We start from the raw sequence: 23989 nt of genomic DNA on the forward strand, positions 1-23989 counted from the left end.
TTATTTGGGTTTTTGGCTGTTAAATTTGATAAGTTCTTTGTAGATTTTGGATACTAACCCTTTATCCGATATGTCATTTGCAAATATCTTCTCCCATCCCATCAGTTGCCTTGGAAAAGGCTTCTCTAAGAGATTGTGACCTTCCTTTCAGAAGGGTGTAGTGGGACATGTGTCCCAAATTCTCCATGTGAACTAATGCTTTGCTAACTCTGTACACCATAAGGGTTCTTCCTATGAGTGGCTTTTGAGAACATATTCACTATCTCTTTGCCAGAAAATAAATCTCTATTGAGCTCGAAGTTATATATCGCTGATCTTATAAACACAAGCAAACATTATGAATGTTTGTTTTTCTTTAGTGATAGCGGTCTCCTTCCCTTTAAAAAAAATACAAAAACAGAGGGTGCCTGTTGGTTAAGTATCCAATTCTTTTTTTTTAAGTTTATTTATTTGAGAGAGACAGAGAGAGAGTACAAGAAGGGGAGGGGCAAATAGGGAGGGGGACAGAGGATATGAAGCAGGTTCTGTGCTAACAGCAGAGAGCCTGACATGGGGCTCAAACTCACAACCGACTGAGTCACCCAGGTGCCCCACATCCAGCTCTTGATCTCAGCTCTGATTTTAATCTCAGGGTTGTGAGTTCCAGCCCTGCCTTGGGCTCCATGCTGGGTGTGAAGCTTACGTAAAAATATATATATATACACAAAACACAAGAGCTTCAGAATCTTTTAACAAACACCATATGACTGCTCAGCTCTCATATCTAATACATGTAGCATGTATTTTCTTATATTAAAAAAATGTTTCTCAAATCTACAAAAAGGAATTCCAGAAATACAACCAGACTTTATCACCCATGCTATCACATACAGAGACTCCGTGGATATTTGGGATGAACAAATATTCCCAAACTTCAGTTTATACATTAATTGTAATACTAATCCCTTAATAAAGTTTCAGAACGAATGGGGATTTAACTAAATTCTCCTTTCTTACTTTATGATCAGATAGAGATTAAATGGGACAGCATGATAATTAAAGGCAGATAACATAAAACAATAGTGAAAATATCAATGGGATAATCACGACTGGAATATTCAGGGACTGACCCTGGTATTTTGGTTAAGTCCTTGGGAATGCCTCCTCTTTTGAAATGTCTTTTACCCACATCACTTACATGCCTTCCCTTCTTTGTTGAGGGAGAGATTTGTGATATAAGAATAAAGTTATCAAGATAGTAAGGTTCGGGGTAGACCAACTAGTTAAGTTAGAAAGATTTATGGATAGGGGCACCTGGGTGGCCCAGTCAGTTGAGCGTCTCACTCTTGATTTTGGCTCAGATGGTGATCTCACAGTTGTGAGATCCAAACCCACATAGGGTTCTGTGCTGGGTGTGGCGCCTGCTTCAGATTCTTTCACTTCCTCTCCCTCTGCTCCTCCCCCTCCTCTCTCTCTCTCTTTAAAAAAAAAAAAAAGAAAGAAAGTTTTGTGGATATTTGAGAAACCTCATTCAAAGAGCCCAACCCCATAAAATATCAAGAGAGTTCCAGGACTCCTTATTAAATGTTCCTTCTAAGTATTTTCTTCTGGGTGTTTCAGACATCTCATGAAAGAACCTGTAATAAATGATGATCTTCCAAGTCGTATACTCTATGGAGCCATCAAGGTGAAATCAAGAGTGATAGAGCTCACAGAAACTTCCGCCATCTTTGAAGATGGAACAGTGGAGGAGGATATTGATGTCATTGTCTTTGCAACGGGATATACTTTCTCTTTTCCCTTCCTGGAAGAGTCACTTGTTAAAGTAAAGGATAATACGGTCTCACTGTATAAGTACATGTTCCCTCCTCACCTGGAGAAGTCAACTCTGGCATGCATTGGTTTCATCCAGCCCCTAGGCTCCATTTTCCCAACTGTTGAACTTCAAGCTCGTTGGGCAACCAGAGTTTTCAAAGGTACGTGAGGGGCCAAATGAGGGGCTAAGGGTTTTACAACTGATGGAGCTTGCTCAATAGTAAGTTTAGACACAGAGGTTGCCAGTAAGAATGTGGCCAAACTTGGGCTGCTCTCGTGAGATTAACATCCTAAAAAGTTAGTGGAGAATTTTCGAAGTAGCAAATACAGAGATAAAATAATACTAAATACCTGCAATCATCCTTTTAAAATATTAGAAAGTTCATAGAATTTCAATTGTCATAAAGCTAAGTACATACTATCCTTTCCTGGAATCATGAGAGAATAGTTGAGAAAAAAAAGATCTATGACTCCCAGTTTTACCTAGATGATGTTTATAAATTCCTCTGAATACATGCAAATCCAGAGACCCAGGGCCTTTCTGCATTAACTCCAAATTAACCCTTAGTATGTTTTTTTTTTTAATTTTTTTAATGTTTATTTATTTTTGAGAGAGAGAGTGAGACAGAGTATGATCAGGGGAGGGGCAGAGAGAGAGGGAGACACAGAATCTAAAGCAGGCTCCAGGCTCTGAGCTGTCAGCACAGAGCCTGACGTGGGGCTCGAACCACAAACCGTGAGATCATGACCTGAACCGAAGTCAGAAGCTCAACCAACTGAGCCACCCAGGTGCCCCATCCCTTAATATGTTAAGAAACTCAACCTCACAGGTCCTTACAAAGTCATAAAGCTATTGAAAGTTTTCTAAGTATCTGTACAGCCTTTTGCATTCCTCCCTGACCCCAGGGTTCAAATTCAGCTCAACCAAAACTCATTGAATACCTAGCCTTGTGCTGGAACCTGGTGGAATAGAGAGAAAATTTTTTTTTATTTGAGAGAGAGAGAGCACACACAAGTGGGGGAGAGGGGCAGTGGGAGAGAGAATCTTAAGCAGGCTCAGTGCTCAGCATGAAGGCCATTGATCCCATGATCCTGGGATCATGACTGAGCCGAAATGAAGAGTCAGATGCTCAAGTGAGCCACCCAGGCAACCCTAGAGAGAAATTTAAACAGATCATTTCCACATACTAAGAAAAATGCTTTGGTAGAAGAATGCATGGAGGGTATAGGAAGAAGAGAAAGGATGCTTAGCAGCAGCAGAGTGGGGTAAAGGAGGGCATGTGGTCAAGGAAAACTTCCTAGATGACCAGGTTTCTCAGGTGCAAAAAAGGGAATCGCTTGAGCCAAAGCACAGAGGCATGATGGATGTGGAGAATTATAAGCTGTCTGTTGTTCCCAGAACCTGACACATGAGGCAGAGAGGGGTGAGAGATTATTCTTTCTGGAGAATAATCTCCAGACACAGGAGCCTTTGTAAGGCATGCTAAGAAGGTTACAATACAAAACTTAGGTCAGCGCTTTCCAAATCTGGCTACACATAAAAATCATCTGGTGGACCCTTAGGGACCTTGATTAAGTCTGGCTTGAGGACCTCGAATCTCCATTTTAGAAAGCTTTGCAGCCAGAGGACCCAATGAGAGGTTATAAGCAAAGAAGAGACATTATCAGATTTACATTTTCAATAGATTAGTTCAGCATTAGTGTGGAACATAGATTTGAAAGGAGAAAAGAATGAGGTCTTGGAGACCAGTGAGAAGGCTGGTCTGCAAGTCTCTACTGAAACACGATGCAGCTGAGCCAGGCAGAGAGAAAGTAGTGAAGGTGATAGAAATGTGAGAAATAATTAGGGATAAAATCCGCAGGACATAATGATCAGCTGAATGTAGAAAATCAGAGAGAGAGACAGGAATCACAGATGACTTTCAGATCTCTAGTATGGGAACTGGGGGGACAACAGAGCTATGAATAGAGAAGACAGAAGAAGAAGAAGGGAAGAGGGAGGGAAGAAGATGTAAGTCTGACCAGGAGGGCTTCAATGACACGCTTAGTTATGGACTCGTTGACTCTGGTATGTCTGATGACCAGCCATATCCAGGGGAGACTGACCATTTCAACGTGCCCGAGAACACCTGTGGACAGAGATGTAATCACAAGCATGTAGTGATAACTCCTACATCAATCTACTTTCTCTGTCCCCACTGCTCGACCTTACCTCCACCAGGCTTACTTCAACGGCCTCTTAACTGGTCTCGCTGCCACTAAACTCACTTCCCTGGAGCCCATTTTCCAAAATTCAGCAGCTAGAAGAATCTTTCCAAAAGGCAAATCTGATCTTGTCACCACCTGCAGAAAATCCTCCCATGGCTTCCTATCACCTTCAGGATACAGCTCAAGCCACCTGGCGTGGCTTCCAGCTCTTCAGGCTCACCTTCCTTCTCCAGCCACTTCTCTTACTCCCTCCACCTCAGAGTTCACACAGTAGCCCATGCTCCCCTTATGGGCAGCATCACCTAGAACTCAAGAAGAGCAGCACACCCCAAAGTTCAACAACACAGCAGCCCTGACTGGCGTAACAGGGGTCAGAGGTTAATGGTGGGAATCAAGTACTAGATAAAGCAAGGATACTGAACCAAACCCACTACTCAAACCAGCCTTTTATTTCTAGGCTTGTGTACCTTGCCCTCAGAGAAGACTATGATGGCGGACACTATCAAGAGGAATGAAAAAAGAATAGATCTGTAAGAATTTTTTTTTCTAATTCTTTACACAGAGCAGTGTTTCTCAAAGCATAGTGATCTGCCTACCCACAAGAACCACCTAGCTGTTTCTTAAACATTTCCTGGGTCACAACCCAGACCAACTGAATCAGAACCTCCAGATGAGACTAGAAAACTGTACTTTTATGTTCTCCCTAGGTGATTCTTATACATATTAGTTTAAGAACCAACTACGTAAAGCTACAAGTGTTGCCAAATCAGGACATTTTTCCTGGACTTAATTTTATCCGGCTTTGTGTGATGCCTGTGTTCAATTCCATATCTTCTCAGGCTGCCCGCTCTCTGTGGTTGGAGAGGAAATTGGATGGGGCAGTGATGGTGACAATGGCCTGACTGTCTCTGGAAGGATGGCTGGGGGATGTCCTATCAAACTAAATTATAAAAGGAGTTGATGTGAAGCGAAAGTTCAAAGAAGCATACTTTGTGATACGGTAGAATGGGGTTCAGTAGTGATCAAGCACCCTTGGACAGTTGACTTGGGGGCCTCATATATAGGGGTTTTCTCATGATTAAATTCTAATTAATCTAACATTTACTGAGCATCTATTACATTCCAGCCACAGTGCCAAGTACTTTCATAATTTAGCAGGTAAATATTAAGTATCTTTTCTGTGCAAGACACTGAGCTCGGATTTCATCTGCATTCGCTCATGAATCTTTGCAGCAATCTTGATTAATTTGTACTTGCCTGGAGAATTGAAGCTACTCACTAAATACCAAGTAATAATCCTGGTTTTAAACCTTGTCACATTCCCAGAACTGCCATGAATTCATGACTGTTTCTTTCACGGCCTACTCTCAATCTGAGATCTGGGCCTTCTAATGAGATAAGCCCACACCTTCCACTGGCGATTTATTCAAAACTCATTTATTCATTCACTCAGCCCTTCTTTCTTTCAACAGCCCTCGAACACCTACTGTTCTTATGTGACTTATAACATTTTGTGAATCTGCCCTCTCTACGTTCTTCATTAAGGTTTGGAAAGAGTCAGAGTCAGACACTGCAGACCGATTATATCGACTACTTGGACGAGCTCGCTTCAGAGATAGGTGCGAAGCCAGACCTCCTGTCTCTCCTGCTAAAAGATCCCAAACTGGCCATGAAGCTCTATTTCGGACCCTGCAACTCCTACCAGTACCGGCTCACTGGGCCTGGGCAGTGGAAGGGAGCCAGAAGTGCCATTATCACTCAGAAAAAGAGGATACTGAAGCCTTTAAAGACACAGGCACTAACAACCTCATCTAATTTCCTAGTTTCCTTCCTGTTGAAAATCCTGGGGCTTCTTGCTATTTCTATGGCCTTTTTTTTCCAGCTTCAGTGGTTCTAATCTGTCAGAGTAAGGCTTTTGACTTTAGTGTCTGTCAGCTCCTCTTTAAAAACAAAAAAGGCTAAAAGAAAAAACATTAAATCTAGATTCTATGTTTCAGAGCTGATAGGAACAGAGAGGTGGTTGTAGAGAATTAGCAGAATTAGGTCCGTGTAAAACACCAAAATGGCGTCATGAAATTTCTTGGCCATTCCAACCTTTCCTCAAGTTCGCCAGATTCTCCAAAAGGACAAATAACATGGCCATGTACATAGTGCTGCCAGCCCTTACATAACACAGTTGTGTGGAAAAAAACAGAAATGCACAGAATGAAAAGCAGGCCCCATGGCTTAAAACGTTGGAAAATTTCAACGTGAGTAAATATCTAATCCCCTGCGTGATGTTCTTAATAGTCCCCTTACCCAGACTGTATTTGGTAACAAAGTCCTTGGGTGTTACGTCATGCTCCATTTGCTTAGTGGGGCATTGCTCAAAAATCCTGGAGATAACAATGAGAGGATAGACTCAAAAAACGATGGCAATGATGTGACAGACTTCTAGCACCTCATGTTGAAAGCTGAGCCAATAGCCACATTTCTGATACTTTGACATAAAACCACTGTAAAAATAAAAATAAACATGCCATAATAGCTATATACATATTTAGTATTTACCATTGACCAGACATTGTGCTAAGTGCACAGTATAGTATTCACTTCATTTAATTCTTGCGATAATTTTGTTAGATGGGTGTGGCTATCATACCCACTTGTCAGATGATGGAAGTGAGACTCAGAGCATTTGGGTAACATGCCCAAGACCATACAGCTGGCCTTGTCGTGGAGCTGGGATTTGAACCTAGTTTTGCTTGACTCTAGAACTGCAGATCATAACCTTTCTGCAGAATCTACTTATTGACAAAAGCCCTTATTATTGATCAAGTACTTATTAACAGTTTATTTTCTTTATAATCATATATATGTTGCTTTGGGAGGACCTTAACACAGATAATAGCACTCTTCTTGCAATTATGATCAATTAATTTTTTTTTTGAGTGAGAGAGAGAGAGTACATGAGTGGGGAAGAGGAGTAGAGGAACAAGGGGAGAGAGAGTCCTAAGCAAGCTCCACACTTCGCGTGGAGTCCAATGTGGGGCTTGATCGCACGACTGTGAGATCACGACCTGAGCTGAAATCAAGAGTCAGATATTCAACCAACCAAACTATCCAGGCACCCCCAATTAATTGATTCATAATATTTGGTTTATAGTCCAGCTAGATCTAAAAAGCATTTGAAGGGATTAACAGTGCGAGACACCTATACAAGAACATTTCAAATAGCCACTGACATTTTGAAAAAATAAGCACCAAGGAAGAAGTATACGTTCCAAGTAGATGAAAAGCATTATAATGATTGAGCCTTGTATATAGCTCCAACTTTATAATCAAAGCAAAGGCAAAACAATATGTAATCTCCGTCATCTGATGAAAGGAAGCATACCAGTTTTTTAGGAGACACATTTTCTTGGAACTGAAATCTAAAAAAAGACACAAGCAATTCAATGTCAGTAAGCTTTGAGCAACATAATAAACATCCAGTTTATCTGTCCACTACAGCCATTCTTTCCATGAAGTGTGCTTTGGGAGATAAACTATGCCCTAAACCCAGACCAAGGCCTTCTGAAGAGGGAAAAGGTCAGAGATTAGAGATTTAGACAAATGTGTCCTCTTACTTTTCCAAAGCCTTTGTGGACACTGTTCTTTACTTGGGCCTGGATTTGTTTCTGAAGTGCCTAGAGCAATGTAATGACAATCGCTATCAGTGGAAGCTTTATTTCTTTAGAGTCCATTGAAATAACACCACCATTTAAATGCCACATTTGTTTTCATTGCTCCTATAAGCAGTTTCCTTTGAAAAAATTGCAGATGGTATGTATACTTCTTGATTAAAAACTGATTATTTTGCTAATTATTAAAGATTATTTGCAAGCCTTTATATCATTAATAATAATAATAGAATTTATCAATCTTGTATAGCAAGAGAAGGTGAACTACTTCCTGTAGGTTAAATCCAGTATACTACCTATTTCTATAAATAAAGTTTTATTGGAACACAGTCACAACATACATTGACGGTCTGTGGCCGCTTGCAAGCTACAATGGTGGAGTTGAGCAGCTGTGATAGAAACAGTAGGACTCACAAAGCCTAAAATATTTGACTATCTGGCCCTTTACGGAGAAAGTCTGCCAATTTCTTTGTCGTCCCAATTATTTTTCATAACTTGCTTCATTCATCGTTACCACTACCAGGGAAGTAACTATGGTTATTATCCTACTTTTACAGTGGAACGAATTGAGAAACAAGTGTCAGGTTGATACTGAATCAGTGGGGAAAATAGCTCCATTAGGACAAAATTATTATTAAATGTATAACCTTGAAAATTTGAGAAAGAGGATGATCTCTTGAAATCTTTCCAAATATTCTGAAATCTTTTTAAAAACATAAATAGTTCATTTCCAGAGTCTGAGATTCACTAAGGAAGACTCATCCAAGTTTATTCTTCTGCCTCTATATACCCTGAAACAGGAAACTATCCCAGACAAACCACCTAGGATAGTTTGTTCCAAACTATAACCCACAGACTATCTCAGGGAGCTTCTAGAAGTGCAGATTCTTGGAGGAGGAATTAAGATGGCAGAGAAATAGAGGGACCCTAAGCTTGGTTCATCCCTCTAACATAGCTAGACAGTTATCAAAGCACGCTGAACACCCAAGAAATCAATCAGACGTCTGAGAGAACAAAAACTGGTGGTCTACAAGTAGAAAAGCCACCACCTTTCGGAAGGCAGGAAGTGCTGAGCGTTGACTCAGGGGAGATATAACTGTGGGTACACCAGCGGGGAGGGAGCCCTGCTCATGGAGACTACCACAAAGTATTATAAGCAGCAGGTCACAAAGTCTGAGTCTTTAGAAGTCCACTACCATGGGATGTGCCTGACCTAAAGGTACTCTGGTGGCAAAGCAAGGCGGAGTCCCAGGAGTGACAGTATGGACTGAGGATCCCCTGGGTCGCAAGAAGAATGGGTGGCTCCCACATGCTGCACTGTTCCCAGGCACAGGAGCAGGGTCTCTGGCTGAGGGCAGTGAGCCAGGGTGCCAGCTTTCTGCTCTACTTTGCTATAAACTCTGAACCACTGCATGATCATGTGATCACTTTCCTAGCACGGGCTGGCAAACACTTGTGCTGTTGCACAAGTATGGCAAGACCCTCCCCCAGAGGAACAGCACCGGTCCAGGCTGCAAAAGTTTCTAAAATTTGGAGTTTTGAAACTCAGTCACACGCCTGCGATAAAAGAAGCTCGGACACAGGCAGGGTGAACGCAGGGTCCTGACAGAAACCAGGGACACAAGAGGGGTGACTGATTGTTCTTCTGTGAGGGTTCCCCCAAAGAGTGGGGGGCACAAACTTTCAGCTCCAGAGCTAAAGAATGTGGCACTACCATATTCATCCCACCCATCAGCGCTGAAAGTCTTCAAGGAGCAAATCAGCACCACCTAGTGGAGGCCTAAGCTACCTACACCAAGCCTCACCCACCCTGTGCCCTGGAGGGGTATTTCCACTGAACACGACAGCAGGAGAATGAGCCCAGGATTCCCCTCCCCCAGAAGACCAACACAAACAACTCACTCACACCAAGTCTACTGATCATAGAGTGCTGCAAGCTTCAGCTCTAGGGGAAATAGGATCTCACTTCCTTTTTACTTATATTCTTTATTTTATTTTTTTTCACTTATTTTCTTATTCTTTTCTATTCCTTATTTTAGTTTTTATTTATACATATATTTTTAAATTTTTTGTTTGTTTTCATTTCATTTCATTTTATTTATCTATAATAAACAGTGCAGCATGTTGGAGCCACCCATTCTTCTTGGGACCCAGGGGATCCTCAGTCCATACTGTCACTCCTGGGACTCCGCCTTGCTTTCGGGGGGTGGGGGGGGGCAATATAGATTGTTTTAAAAAGCAGACCAAAACACAGCCAGGATCTAGTTTTGGGGTTTTTTTAATTTTTTTTCCTTGTTTTTTTCTTTGTTTTTTTGTGTGTGTGTGTTTGTTTGTTTTGTTTTGTTTTTGTTTTCTTCCTTTATTTTTTTCCTGGACAAAATGATGAGATGGAAAATTCACCCCAAAAGAAAGAACAGGAAGTAGATCTCATGTCCAGAGATTTAACCAATACAGATATAAGATGTCTGAACTATAATTTAAAATAATGATTATAAGGATTCACTGGGCTTGAGAAAAGCATAGAAGACACTAGAGAATCCCTCTCTTCAGAGATAAAAGAACTAAAATCTAGTCAGGCTGAAATTAAAAATGCTATAACTGAAAATGCAAACCCATAAGGAGGCCATAAAAATGAAGAGGGATAAAACAGAGGAGTGAATCAGTGACATAGAAGATAAAATTATGGAAAATACTGAAGCTGAAAAGAAGAAGAAAATAAAGGTAATGGATCACGAAGGCAGACTTAGGGAACTCGGCAACTTGTTAAATGGAATAACATTTGTATCATAGGAGTCCCAGAAGATGAAGAGAGAGAAAAAGGGGCAGAAGGTTTATTCAAACAAATTATCACTAAAACTTTCCTAACCTGGGAAAGGACACAGACATCAAAATCCAAGAAGCAGAGAGAACTCCCATGAAAGTCAACAAAACCCAACCATCACCAAGGCATATCCTAATCACATTCACGAAATACACAGACAAGGAAAGAATCCTGAAAGCAGCAAGGGAAAATAGTCCTTAACCTACAAGGGAAGATAGATCAGGTTCACTGCAGATCTGTCCACAGAAACTTGGCAGGCAAGAAATGAATGGCAGGAATATTCAATGTGGTGAATGGGAAAAATGTGCAGCCAATAATTCTTTATCCAGCAAAGCTGTCATTCAGAATAGAGAGAGAGAGAGAAAGAGTTTCCCAGACCAAAAAAAAAAAAAAAAGAAAGAAAAGAAAAGAAAAGAAAGAAAGAAAAAGAAAAAACTAAAGGAGTTTGTGACCACTAAACCAGTCACAAATTTTAAGGGGGACTCTGAGTAGAGAAAAAAAAAAACCTAAAAGCAACAAGACTAGTCACTGATTCACCATTGTTGGCAGAGAAAGGACCCATTCCAAGTAAACTATTTGACCTTCGGTAGGCACGGTACCCTCTCCACCTGCCCTTTCAGTACTACTAGTCTGCAGGTGTGTTCTCACAAAAAGAAAAAGAACAACCTCAATGTGAAAGGGACTTAGGGAGTTACCCACTCTTAGGAATATCAGTCAACCAATCATCATCAAGAAAGGCACCTGTGGAGCCTCTTGATGCTTTCTTCTGGGGGAGTGGGAGAGCTGAGGGGTAGGGACTTGTGGCTGTCTTTAATTTTTAGAGGGAGAAAGAAAAAATTGCACTGGGTGGGTCTAATTTACTAAAGCTAAGTAAATTCTACACTCTCTTTCAACTCCACTCCGCATCAGAGCAGGGTGGGGAGGGAGGGTGGGGAGACTTCAGAAGATAATTTAGAAATACAGTGAAGGAGCCAGAAACATCATTCTAGTGCATCCATCAATAGAAGCCAGGTATGGTGCACTAACAACCAATCCCCAAAGCTCAAAACCTTGAAATAAGACAAAGATCCTTCCTCTTTCACGTTATGTATCCACTGGAGGCTAGGCTCTGCTCATCAGAGTCACTCAGGCATCCAGGCTAATGGAACAGCCTGGTTGAAAGTCTGAAAGTAGCTATAGCCACCGTGAAGAAAAAGAAAGTGCTTTCTGGTCTTACACTGGCAATTAACAGCTCTGAGCCCAGAAAGGACATATGTTACTTTGGCCCACATTTCACCGACCAGAACTAGTCACATGTTCCCAGCCAAACACCAAGAGACCAAGAAGTTCTATCCTACCATGCACCCAGAAGGCAGAAAGTCCAAAATACTTCCTAAAAAGCATGATTGTCTACCAATCTGGCTTCCTAGGGCTCAAAAAGGGCCTGGATAGCTTTCTCCATTCCATGGCCTCAAGCACAGCTAATTTACAATAAGCCCTAAAAATAGCAGAAAGTAAATGTGTCACTGAAAGCCAATCTTCTCATTTTTAATTACTACAAGTCTCTTGCTAATTAAGAAAAATGAGATGATCTGATCAATGATCATGTTTAGGCTCGAGCAACGTTTTAAGTTCTTTGTTTCTACTTCTGTCAGCAGCATGCCTGGTAAGGCCTAGTGACCTTACTACTAGGCATGTGCCAAAGATGAATGTACATATCAAGGTAAGTGCCTACGCCAAGTGTCCATCAACTGATGAACGGATAAAGAAGATGTGGTATATATATCCAATGAAATATTACTCAGCCATCAAACAGAGTGAAATCTTAGGGCACCTGGATGGCTCAGTTGGTGAAGCATCTGACTTCAACTCAGGTCATGATCTTACAGTTCGTGAGTTCAAGCCCTGCCTTGCTCTTTCTGCTGTCGGCACAGAGCTCTCTTTGGATCCTCTGTCCCCCTCTATCTGCCCCTTCTCCCCCTCCTCCCTCAAAAGTGAATAAACATTTTTTTAAAAAAGAATGAAATCTTGCCATTGTCAATGATGCGGATGGAGCTAGACAAATATCATATGATTTCACTCAAATGTGAAATTTAGGAAACAAAACAGAAGAACATATGAGTGGGGGGGGGGGGGAAGAGAGGGAAGCAAACCATAAGAGACTCTTAACAATAGAGAACAAACCGAGGATTGATGGAGAGAGGTGGGAGGGGGATGGGCTAAATGGGTGATGGGTATTAAGGAGGGCACTTGTTATGATGGGTGTTACATATGAGTGATGAATCACTAAATTCTACTCCTGAAACCAACATTACACTATATGTTAGTTAACTCGAATTTAACTAAACTTTGGGGTGGGGGAGGTAAATGCCTCAGTACTGGGGTTTGGGACACTAATTGTGGCCCTAGTTCTCAAGGTGTCCCTGACTTGACGTCAAAGATACTCTGGTTTTTAAAAACATGCTTGAACTAATACCACTTTTGAGGGCTCCCTTTCTGGGTAAAAACTAAGCTTTGAAATGATTCAAATATTGTCCTCATAGCTGCAGGAAGGCAGCTGAACTCCACACAGCTGACAGTACTGTCTCCATGCCAAGTCTTTCGCCAGAAGCAAGGTAAAGGGTAAGCCTAATGAGCCAGCAACAGACTGGATGATACACAAGGCCATCTAGATACAGAGCTGAAGGGTGTGGTTATACCATAATGAAAATCAAGAAAAAGATTTATTCTTCCAGAACCTTCTCCCTGCTTCAATCTTACCAATCGGTCCTGACATTTACTCTCTGTGCCTGTGGGAGTCATTTCAATACCACAAGTCAATAACCAAGACACCTTATCTGTCCTGGCAATGACATCGTTATCACCTTCATTGCAGCCACTCAGTGTTTACTATGTAAAAAAATCTCTGCGTGGATTATCCCATCTAATCCCCACCACAACCATCTGAGTTAGGTATTATTATGTTTATTTTAATTGAATAAGCTGAAGCTTTAAAAAGTTATATAATTTTCCCAAGATTATTCTGGTAATAACTGGTGAAGAGAGTACTCAAACCCAGGACTTGTGACTCCAAAAGTCATGATCTACCCAGATGTTTGTTACATTTCCCAAATGTCTGGGCAATCATCTGTACTTAAAAAGTCTTTTAAAAATGAATTTAACAATGTGGGTGATGTATGGTTTAAAAATAATAATGTGAAGGGCACCCAAGTGGCTGTCAGCTAAGCGTCTGACTCTTGGTTTCGGCTCAGGTCATGATCTCATGGTTTGTGGGTTCAACATTCCCTCATTGGGCTCTGTGCTGACAGCACAGAGCCTGCTTGGGGTTCTCTCTCTCTCTCTCTCTCTCTCTCTCTCTCTCTGCCCCTCTCCTACTTGCTCCCTCTCTCTCGAAAATAAATAAACATTAAAAAAAAAACAAATAAATAAAAACAATGTTAAATGGATCAAAACTTTAAAAGTGAACCTTTGGTATAGCAGCTATTGACATGATTGTCTTATTTACTCCCTTTGAACAGCGAAGTTGATGAACAGTTAAGATGCTGCTGTGACTCACTAAGTTAATTTCTATTCTGCAGGGTGAAGTGTGAGTCCAAAGGCATAGCACCCACCAGGCAATGTTTTTCTCTTAGCATGATTGTACCATTAATCAAGTTAAAATGTAAGCAAAGACTAACCTTAGGTCCCAAATTCTGCATAACATTCCTTATCTCTTAGACCCAGTTCATCCGGAGCCAGGGCCTGCTAGGACAACATTGGCTTGTGCTCATCCATTTCAATTCCTGCTGGCTCCAGAGTCCAAACTATAGTGGGGACCGTGGGAATTCCAGGTACATTAAAGTAAGTAACCAGATATAATCTCTGATTTCTTTGAATTAGGGAGGTGGGACCCAGATTTTTTCTGTTTTGTTATTGTGCTTCAGGACAGAATTACCTTCCATTTGGCAACAAGTTGGGAAAGATAAGTAACCCCCCTTTGGCATCTGAGTCATCCTTTTCCCGTTGTTAAAAGTGCTCCATTCTATGCATTGTGACAAAGTTTCTTGAGTTTCTATGGTCAGATCTCTCTTGTTAACCGCACTCCCAGATGAATTCACTATAACTCTCAAAGGTTTTGGAAATCTTTTATAGCTACCCAGTTTAATGTCTTCTGATTTACAGATGGTGACACTGAGTCTCAGTCCTTCATTACTTCTTCATTTCTCCTCCAGCCTAGGGAAACTCTGTGGCCTTGTAACTGACCAGATAAATTTAAATCCTAGCAGAATTTTTCTTATGTGGTTAGGAATGGGCTTGAGCAGGCGAGGAACAGCTGCGGGAAGACAGGAATCACAAAGCACGGCTCTGCTCTGACCTCAGTTTCTTACCAGCTTGTGCTCATTTGTTCCCAGGGGCCAAGTAGGCACCTTCACCCCTCCCCCAACTGCCATCCATCCAGCTAAATCTACTGTCTCTTAGTCTTGAAATGCATAGCCCACTTAAGGACATTATATCATGGGGCACCTGGGTGGCTCAGTCGGTTAAGGGTTGGACTTCAGCTTACATCATGATCTCATGCTTCATGAGTTTGAGCCCCACATCGGGCTGTTTGAGCCCTACATGGGGCTGTCTGCTGTCAGCACAGAGCCAGCTTCGGATCCTCTGTCCTGGGCTCTTTCTGCCCCTCCCCCGCTCATGCGCGCGTGCAAGCGCACTTGCACGCGCGTTCTCTCTCTCTCTCTCTCAAAAATAAAATAAACATTAAGAAAAGGATATTGTATCATTGTGCACTCAGTGCTGGTATCCAAACACTTTCTGTGTAGTACTTGCTTTTTTAACATTGCAACTGCCGAAAACCCATCTTTGCAAAAATATGACATCATTTAACATAACACAGCCCTAACTGATATTAAAACTATCAACTACCCATCAGCTTTGCTCAGAATTCAACATACATGTGTTTTCCCGGATATTTTAAAATCATTCACAGCACCTCTGCACACCATTTGGGGAATGGCAGGTCCAGCCTTGTGTTCTGATATTAGCTCCCAGTAAATATTTGCTCAGTTAATTTTTTTTTTTATTAAAAAGGATATACTGTGGTGAATTCATTCATTTTACCCATCAGGAAGTCAACTCATTGCCAAGTGTTTATGCAACCACTAGTACTGACCAAGTATGCCACTCACTATAGAAAATAAGACAAAGGGGGGTGCCTGGGTGGCTCAGTCAGTTAAGCGTCCGACTTCGGCTCAGGTCATGATCTCAGGGTTTGTGAGTTCAAGCCCCATGTCACATTCTGTACTGATGGTGTGGAGCCTGCTTGGGATTCTCTCTCTCCCTCTCTCTCTCTCTTCCCCTCCCACACTCATTCTCTCTCTCTCAAAATAAATAAATAAACTTTTAAAAAAGAGAGAGAGAGAGAAAGGGAAAATAAGAAATGAGTCAAAGGAAATGCTCCACTTTAGGCAAACATATAACCTCGAGCAGAGAGAAGATTAACAGACCTGATCCAGTGAATCAACACCGTGATAGTCTCCTCTTGTGGGGAACATGCTATTTCCTGTAAGTTTCAAGCTCACTGGGGAGCTGGGCAGTCGTAGAGGTGTCCGTCGACCATCTCTGGCGGCTACTTTTGCTGCTCCCTGTCTCTAGAGCTCATTTCCTTCCCTCTTCTGCCCACTGGCGTTCTTTTCAAACTTCAAAACCTGAAGCAACTAGTATTCCTCAGTATTGCTTTCCTATCACCCCAAAGTCACAGTATGAGCCTCTTCCTTCATGCTCTTATTGCAAGGCGTACATAAGACACGACTCTGTCTTAGCACATAACACAGAATACTGCAATGATCTATTTATCATCCTGACTTCCCCGCCAGAGGGATAGCTACTCTAAAGAAGGCATCACACCTTATTCATCTTTCGTACTCCCAATACCTCGCCCAGGGCTTCGAATCACAGAAGCCCCTCATTGAGTGTTTGACCGCTAGACTAATCCATGAATGAATCGTGGAATCTGAGTTAACAGAATCCTAAAGGGCATTTGATTCCACCCTCTACATTACCTACTACTCTCCTACTTACAATATTTCCAAAAAATAATCTTACAGACTCTGCACAAATATCAGAGCCTGAAATGCTGTAAAGTGCTTATATGGAACTAAAATTTGCCTTCATGTAAGTAACGTCTTCAGTTCCACCATTTCCCATAAATCTAATCCTTCTGTTTGCAACGATCCTTCAAATGCTTAGGGGCAAATGTTTACAGTACTGGGTCCAGCCCTTGGACTAAGAGTTGATATGGTTATCCTTTTTTTGCAAAGTGAGCCCAAGGCAGTTGATTTCCTTGCCCAAGTTCTCCACAGTTACCTCACAGTGAGCCAGGTCCCTGGCTGGCCCTCCCTCTGACCAGGCTAACAGCTGGAGTGGATGCATTTCTCCTTCTCCTTCTTTCCCCTCCTTCTCCTCTTTCTTCTCCTTCCAAAATTTATTATTGAAATATAATTGACATATAACGTGACGGGTGCCTTTTCTTCTTATAGAACCAGTTTGGTGCTTTCATTCAGCAACATGTACCTGAAACTACAACATCCTAGTCAAGGAAACATACACACTGGTTCTTGCCATCCCAGAAGCCCATTTTTCCTCCATGGGACACCACCCTGGAAACATGGCAGAATATACACTGACTAGCCTCTCTCCGGAGAAGTTCGATCTCCACCTGCTGACCTCTAGTCTCAGTGGAGCAATGCTAGGCAGATTTCCCCCACCTTCCTTCTCAATCCAGCTACTGCAAATGGCTCTGCCCTCTCCCCTTCCAAAAGGAAACTGCTTTGTTTCCTGGTCCCCTGCTGAGGGCATGAGTATCCCGTTATAATCAGACCTGCTGTCTTTACAGAGCCAGCATGCTTCTGCACACAGCTGCAGATATCATAGTGATATATGCAATTCCTCTCTTCATTCCGAGAGTCATTTTTCCCATAATACTCTTGGGGCTCCCTGAGTGGCTCAGTTGGTTGAGCATCCGACTCTTGATTTTGGCTCAGGTCATGATCTCACATTTCATGGGATCAAGTCCCCCATATCAGGCTCCGTGCCAAGCATGGAGCCTGCCTCAGACTCTCTCTCTCTCCCTCTGCCCCATCCACCCCCCGCCCCGCTTGTGTGCACATGCACTCTCTCTCTCTCAAATAAAAAAATAAAATCTGGTGGGTGGAGGATGGGTTTAATCAGAGAGGAGGTTGGTGAGGGATGGGTTAAATAGGTGCTCAGGATTAAGGAGGGCACTTGTGATGAGCACTGAGTGTTTAAGTGATGGATCACTAAATTCACCACCTGAAACTAATAATATACTGTATGCTAACTAATGAATTTAAATAAAAACTTGAAAAAGAAAAAATAAAGTAAAATAAAATCTTTTTTTAAAAAAGTGGAGGGGCGCCTGGGTGGCGCAGTCGGTTAAGCGTCCGACTTCAGCCAGGTTACGATCTCGCGGTCCGGGAGTTCGAGCCCTGCGTCAGGCTCTGGGCTGATGGCTCAGAGCCTGGAGCCTGTTTCCGATTCTGTGCCTCCCTCTCTCTCTGCCCCTCCTCCGTTCATGCTCTGTCTCTCTCTGTCCCAAAAATAAATAAAAACGTTGAGAAAAAAAAAATTAAAAAAAAAAGTGGATATTCTTCATTGAATGTCTACTATGTCTCACAAAAATGAAGAGCATGATGTCCCATTTTACAAATGAGGAAAGTGAGGCCCAGAGGGGATATTTTCCTATGTGCCAAGCTGATAGAGCAGGGATTTGAAATAGATGTGTCTGGTCCCAACACCCATATTCATTTCATTACATCAGCTGTCTCTCTAAATGTAGGGTCATTTTATTTCTCTAGGACGCAAGGCAGGGAAAATTGTATGAGGTTGTGTTTCTATGGTATCCATTAGGATCTAGAGCATGACTTCCCCTAAAGGGGACCTACCAGCTCTCTCCCAGGAAATCAGAGCTAGTAGCTTCGGGGAAGAAACTTTTACATAACACCTGAAAATAAATGGGCCTTTCCATTTCATTCTAGAACTATTTATTGAGCACCTGTTGTATTCTGTTCCAAGGACTTCCCTGGCCACAGAGGCCCCAGCAGAGAGCAAAGCAGATGAAGTCTCTATAGTTGAGCTATTTCTCTCAAAAACGAAAGATGTATGTCCAGTTTTGTGGAAAAAGCTCATCTGTGCAACGAGAAAATAGCAAATGTTCAGGAAAACAATGCCTTCGGGGGCACTTCTTACATTGACTCTGGGACCCATGCGCTTTCAAAACTCACTAACGTGAGGAGATACAATTGTCACAAAAATGTATTAGGGAACAACTCTAAATCACATGATTTACTGTTAAATGTGGATGAACTGGCCAAAATGTATAGGAATTAAAAGAGCAGAAACTTACTAATGGGAAAGGCAGAGGAGGACACCAATTTTGGGAAATGGTTTTATAGTTATAATAGCTTATATTTATTAAGCATTTGTTACATGCCAGGAACAGTTCTAAATCATCTGACGTGTTGACTCCCTTGATTCTCACCAAACACTACAAGGAAACTACCACTATTTCCTCAATTTTTATGATGCACAGAGGGGTTAAATAACTTGCCCAAGATCACACGGCAGTGACTGGCAGAACTGAGCTTTAACCCAGGCAATCTGGTCTAGAGCCTGGTTGCTTAACCAATACACTATATTGCCTCTCAGCATTCTTCCATGGCCTGGGGACGGATGACCCTCCGCCTGTGCCAGTGGGGACAGGGCCATGTTCCCTGAGCTGCATCAGTATCTGAAGGGGAGAGGAGGGATGAATGTCCACAAAAAGCCTCGCACCCTCACCCTTCCACTGGCAGCCATCCACTGGCCGCAGATAGGAGAAGGATGGGCAACCGAGCCGGGACCCTGCGGTATGCCAGGGGCTGGGACTCTCCCAGGGCTGCCGTGGCACCTGCAGTGGCCACAGGTCTTGGCTTCTAGTCCCAACTCCGCTCCACCACCGCCATGTGGCCTTGTCTCATGCCACCACGCTAATCTGACCTCCAGTTTCATATGTTTATTTAAAAAACATGTTAGGGGCACCTGGGTGGCCAGTCAGTTAAGCTTCCAACTATCGATTTCAGCTCAGGTCATGATCTCACGATTTGTGAGATCGAGCCCCACATCGGGCTCTGCACTGACACTTGGGATTCTCTCTCTCTCTCTCTCCCTTCCCTGCTTGTGTGCTCACGCTTGCATGCTCTCTCTCTCTCTCTCTCTCTCTCTCAAAATAAATACATAAATTTAAAAAACAAAACATGTTTGACCAGGTGATTTTTTCTGGTCTACTACTCTATGCCATCCTGGGACCCATGAAGGGAGGCCGGAGGCAGCAGCCCCATCCTGAATGCAAAACTCTCCACGAGAGGGTCTAATTTCAGCCGCTCTGCCAGAAGCCACAGTCTTGGCAACAAATGTGCTCACATCAGGCACGAGCTCCGAGTGTAGGCGCAGGGACTTACGAGCACAGGGTTAAACCGGGGACCTGAACATTTCTCTTTTTGCACTCACAACACCAGAGGCCAGCCACAGAGGGATCAAATGGAGCAAATTTCTTAACCTCCCCGGTTCTTTTTCCTGGTTGGCTAGAGCAGCCAAGCTGGGGTGGGGCTTTCACTTGTGAATAAAAGGCTCAGTTTTGCTTTCCCCTGCACCAGGGAACATGGCCAAGCGAGTTGCGATTGTGGGAGCCGGGGTCAGTGGCCTGGCCTCCATCAAGTGCTGCCTGGAGGAAGGCCTGGAGCCCACATGCTTTGAGAGGAGTGACGACCTCGGGGGGCTGTGGAGGTTCACCGTAAGTAGGGGTCTCAGCAGCTGTGCGATGTGTCTAATGGATAAGGCTGGACGGTGTGAAAGCATTTCTCCCAAGGCTGTTCTGGGGCGGGGGGATGAGTTAGAAGCATCTGCTGAACAGGGGCCAGGAGGGTTAATGAAATTGTTAAAAGAAAGAAGCAGGACACAGCCTGAGCTTGGGTGGGGAGTGTGGAAGCAACCCTACAAACTTTATCTAAAGCCAAGAGGAAGGAAGATGCCCACAAAGGGTGGGAGAGAATGGAGTGGCTGGGAGAGCCAGGAAAGCCCAGAACAAGGGGAGCAGGAGCCGGGGGGGAGGGGGGGGGTGTGAAGTGAGGCCAGAGGCTGTAGTGTTTGGGGCAAGCATATGAACCCAGCAGCGCAGGGATGCTGGCCTCCACCTGCTGAGCAGAACTGCTCACCTTCTTTTTTCCCCAGTCCTGCTGCCCCTGACGTGAAACAGCGCAGGGCTCGCTGGATGATGAGTTCTATACTCAAGGTACTGCTGTCCAAGCAATGCCAATCTATGCCAAGAACAACCAGAAGTAAAGAATGTGAGTTAGGAGCCTTTTTTCCCTGAGGCAAAGAAAGTAATACCCTCAAGTCTCAGCAGGGCTACCGTCCAGACTGGAGAGGAGAATGGGGTGAGGAAGGAGAAGAGGGGACTCTACAGCCCACCCTTGACTGGCCTGGGCCAAAGGGGATCGCAGGGGCACTGCTGGGGCCACTGAAACCCTTTAAGTCCTGTGTCTGAGCAGGGAAGCATTTGCATTAGAGTTCCCAAGCCTCCTCCTGGCCCTCCTTCTCTAGAGCTTTAAACATGCTGATGAGAAAGAATAGTGAAAAGGAGCAAGGTGTCAGACATCCGGGCCTCAGAGCCCATAAGGGGCTAAGAGAAAGATGCGGCACTCCTCTACCCTAGAAGAATGGAATTTGGAACTGGAATAAAGGATTTCCTAACTCTGTGAGCAAAGCTTCCGAGAGGCCAAGGCTGCTGGTTAGTTGCAGTTCTCCTAGCATAGGTCCGCTTGGCCCACATAAAGAACTGCAGGTGTTGAAATGTGACCATCGATACATAGAAACCTCCTCCAAAGGCACTAAGTGAAAGAGCACATCTGTTCCCATGTTTCAAAGTGCATACTTTCCATTAGGACAGCAGAAACCTAACACCCCTGCTGTACCTCTCCCCTCCTGTGCCCACTGAAGACCTTGCTAGTCAAGCATGATACACTTCCCCTGATAAGCCTCAGAATCCTTCTTAACACATACTCAAGATAAATAGGATCAATCTATCACAGCTGGGAGTTGGCTTGCAAGATGAAAGTTCCCAGTTAAAAGGATAAATAGCAGAATTTCAGTCAAAGCAAAGGTGAGTCCAGAAAGAAAAAAAAGCCCAGAGACCTGAGGATACTGGACAAAAAAAAAAAAAAAAAAAAAAAAAAAGCACCTTATATAGGTCACAGACACTTAATTATTCACATGTAAAAATCACTGATCTAAGAATCAAGAGAAATGAGTTACAGATCCAGCTGTGCCCAACTGGCCGTGTGACTTGGGCAGGTCAAATACCTATGCATGAGCACCGTGGGGGACGCAGAAATGAGAATACATCAAACCCCCAGGCTGCTGCCAGGGTAATGAGAAGAGAGTAGGATCCTACAAATTAGACACAGTGCTGTGGGTATTTAAATGAGGTCAGGATTGCATCCACTGGAGGAAAGTCAGGGAAGGCTTCGTGGGGGAGACGGTGTGCGATGGAAAGATTTCAACAGGCAGACGACTGAGTGGGAGACTACAGGGAGGAAACCAGTAAAGAAAAGGTACTGAGCAGGCTTGGAAAATAAACATAGCTCATTGGTGTACGTGGCGTGCGTAAGAACTAATGGGAGGGGATGAGGGTGGCTGAATTTTCTGGCAAGGTATTATTTAGAAAGCAATCGATAATGAGGAACGCAATAAAGGAGGTACTTTTTATTAGTGTATCGATTTGCTTATGTTGGCATGATGGGAAGACCCAGACATGTTTACAGGCAAAGAGAAGCTACCTGGACAGGGGAGGTAGGGGGGTGGGGGGGGACTATTGATTACTTGAGCCCAAACTAGAGCAAGATCCTACAGACAAGGGAAGGGGTGTCGTTGTAGGCCCAGCAGAAGGGTTTACCTCGGAAAGGTGGAGAGGCCTCGATCCCATCAGGAAAATACGGCCTCTGTGGAGGATACAGGAGTGGGAGTGGGGAAGGGAGGGGGGAAGTAAGAAAAATAGAGAAGGTCGGGAAAACCTATCTCGAAGCACATGATAGGGCATCGAAAGGATGGCCAAGAGGATAATACAGCAGAAGTAGCCCAAGTAACAAGTCCTTCCAGCCCCACTGCTTTCTGTCTTCAATGAGAACACAGAACCAATTTGAAATATAGATAAAAGCTCAGGCACTGGGAGCCAGGAAAACCACCCCACCTTCATTCAGCAGCCCTCTCTTGACACAGTGGCCTCTTGAGATAACTGTACCACCTTGAGATTTCTCAAAAGCCTGAGAGAAAATCCCTAAACTAAGGTGCCCTTAAAGGGACCTTTCAGCTCCAACATGCTATGAGCCTTCTGAGTCTTTCTAGAGGCATCCCACTCTCCTCCTACCTCAGCGCACGTGCACATCCGCACACAGGCTTGGTTACAGGGTGTCTCTGTCTCTGCACTCAAAGCAAGTGGCCAACTCAAAACTTGCAGATTAAAGTGTCTGCTCCAGGGTGCTGGACTCTTGATTTCCGCTCAGGTCAGGATCCCAGGGTCGTGGGACTGAGCCCCGTGTCAGGCTCCACGCTTAGCATGGAGCCTGCTTGGGATTCTTTGTCTCTCTTCCTCTGCCCCTCTCCCCTGCTCTGTCTCTCTAAAATATGAATGAATGAATGAATGAATGAATGAATGAATGAATAAATAAATAAATAAATAAATAAAATTTTAAAATGAAAAAAATAAAGTGCTCGACCAAGGGCTGTGCTTACCAGAAAGCCCGTAAGGGATCCTTAGTTCCCCTTCTGGGCATCGGGGATCACCGGGCAAAAATGGACAAGCCATCTGCAGAAACCCAAGACAACACATATGGAGACTGCCTCCATTGCCAAATAGGGAGACACCCCCAAAGATTATAGAGATTAGAAACCACTGTGCTTAATTTGACACTCAGACACCCATTTTTCTGGCCTCTTCCAACTACCATAGCCTCAAGCAAAGAGGAAACAAAGGTTGCAATGGAAAAGAAATGGCATCATTCCTTGGGGTGGGAGAGAGGTGGTGATCTTTAGTAAGAAATAAATTGGTAATAATTGGGATACGTTGGTAAAGAGCCCACTTCTGTCCACTAACTCAAGTGGGGGCAAGCGAGATGTATGGAAAGTCTATGTTACAACCAATTCTCTTAGGCTCCTAAGAGGGAAGGGAGGCTTAGGGCAGTAACACCATAGGTTGATTACTTCAATTATAAAGTAACATTGAAATAAAATGTGAGGAATTGTCCCATCACTCAAAATGAATTTTACTCAGAGAATTTTAGTATAGGAAGGGATCTTAAGGGATAGCCTTCCTATAGAACCACACTGACATTATCTAGAGGAAATTATACTATACTGGTAGAAACACATTCGGCTTCATCCTTCACATCCCTGAAACATATTGCAGGGCCTAACCCTCCCAGAATGAAGTTCT

At 43.4% G+C, this 23989-nt stretch overlaps 2 protein-coding genes across 8 annotated transcripts in view; both read left to right on the plus strand.

Annotated features, from left to right (window-relative positions):
* Window positions 1-7993, plus strand: part of FMO2 (flavin containing dimethylaniline monoxygenase 2) — a 30192-nt gene extending 22199 nt beyond the window's left edge. For 4 of the 5 annotated variants that reach the window (XM_019821608.3, XM_003999186.6, XM_019821609.3 and 1 more), the window contains 3 exons: window positions 1600-1955; window positions 4460-4532; window positions 5548-7993. In XM_019821608.3, the coding sequence (XP_019677167.1) occupies window positions 1600-1955; window positions 4460-4532; window positions 5548-5899 (781 nt within the window). In that variant the 3' untranslated portion in view covers window positions 5900-7993. Of the gene's footprint in view, window positions 1-1599; window positions 1956-4459; window positions 4533-4841; window positions 5331-5547 lie in introns of those variants that run through there. The other variant, XM_011290888.3, reaches the window with a different exon arrangement.
* Window positions 7994-14153: 6160 nt separating this feature from the next.
* The window catches only part of FMO1 (flavin containing dimethylaniline monoxygenase 1), a 31861-nt gene continuing 22025 nt past the window's right edge, over window positions 14154-23989 (plus strand). For 2 of the 3 annotated variants that reach the window (XM_003999187.5, XR_006591718.1), the window contains exons 1-2: window positions 14155-14304; window positions 20157-20293. In XM_003999187.5, the coding sequence (XP_003999236.1) occupies window positions 20162-20293 (132 nt within the window). In that variant the 5' untranslated portion in view covers window positions 14155-14304; window positions 20157-20161. Of the gene's footprint in view, window positions 14305-20156; window positions 20294-23989 lie in introns of all 3 variants that reach the window. The other variant, XM_045048842.1, reaches the window with a different exon arrangement.

Source organism: Felis catus, chromosome F1, assembly GCF_018350175.1.
Source record: "Felis catus isolate Fca126 chromosome F1, F.catus_Fca126_mat1.0, whole genome shotgun sequence".
Classification (NCBI taxonomy): domain Eukaryota; kingdom Metazoa; phylum Chordata; class Mammalia; order Carnivora; family Felidae; genus Felis; species Felis catus.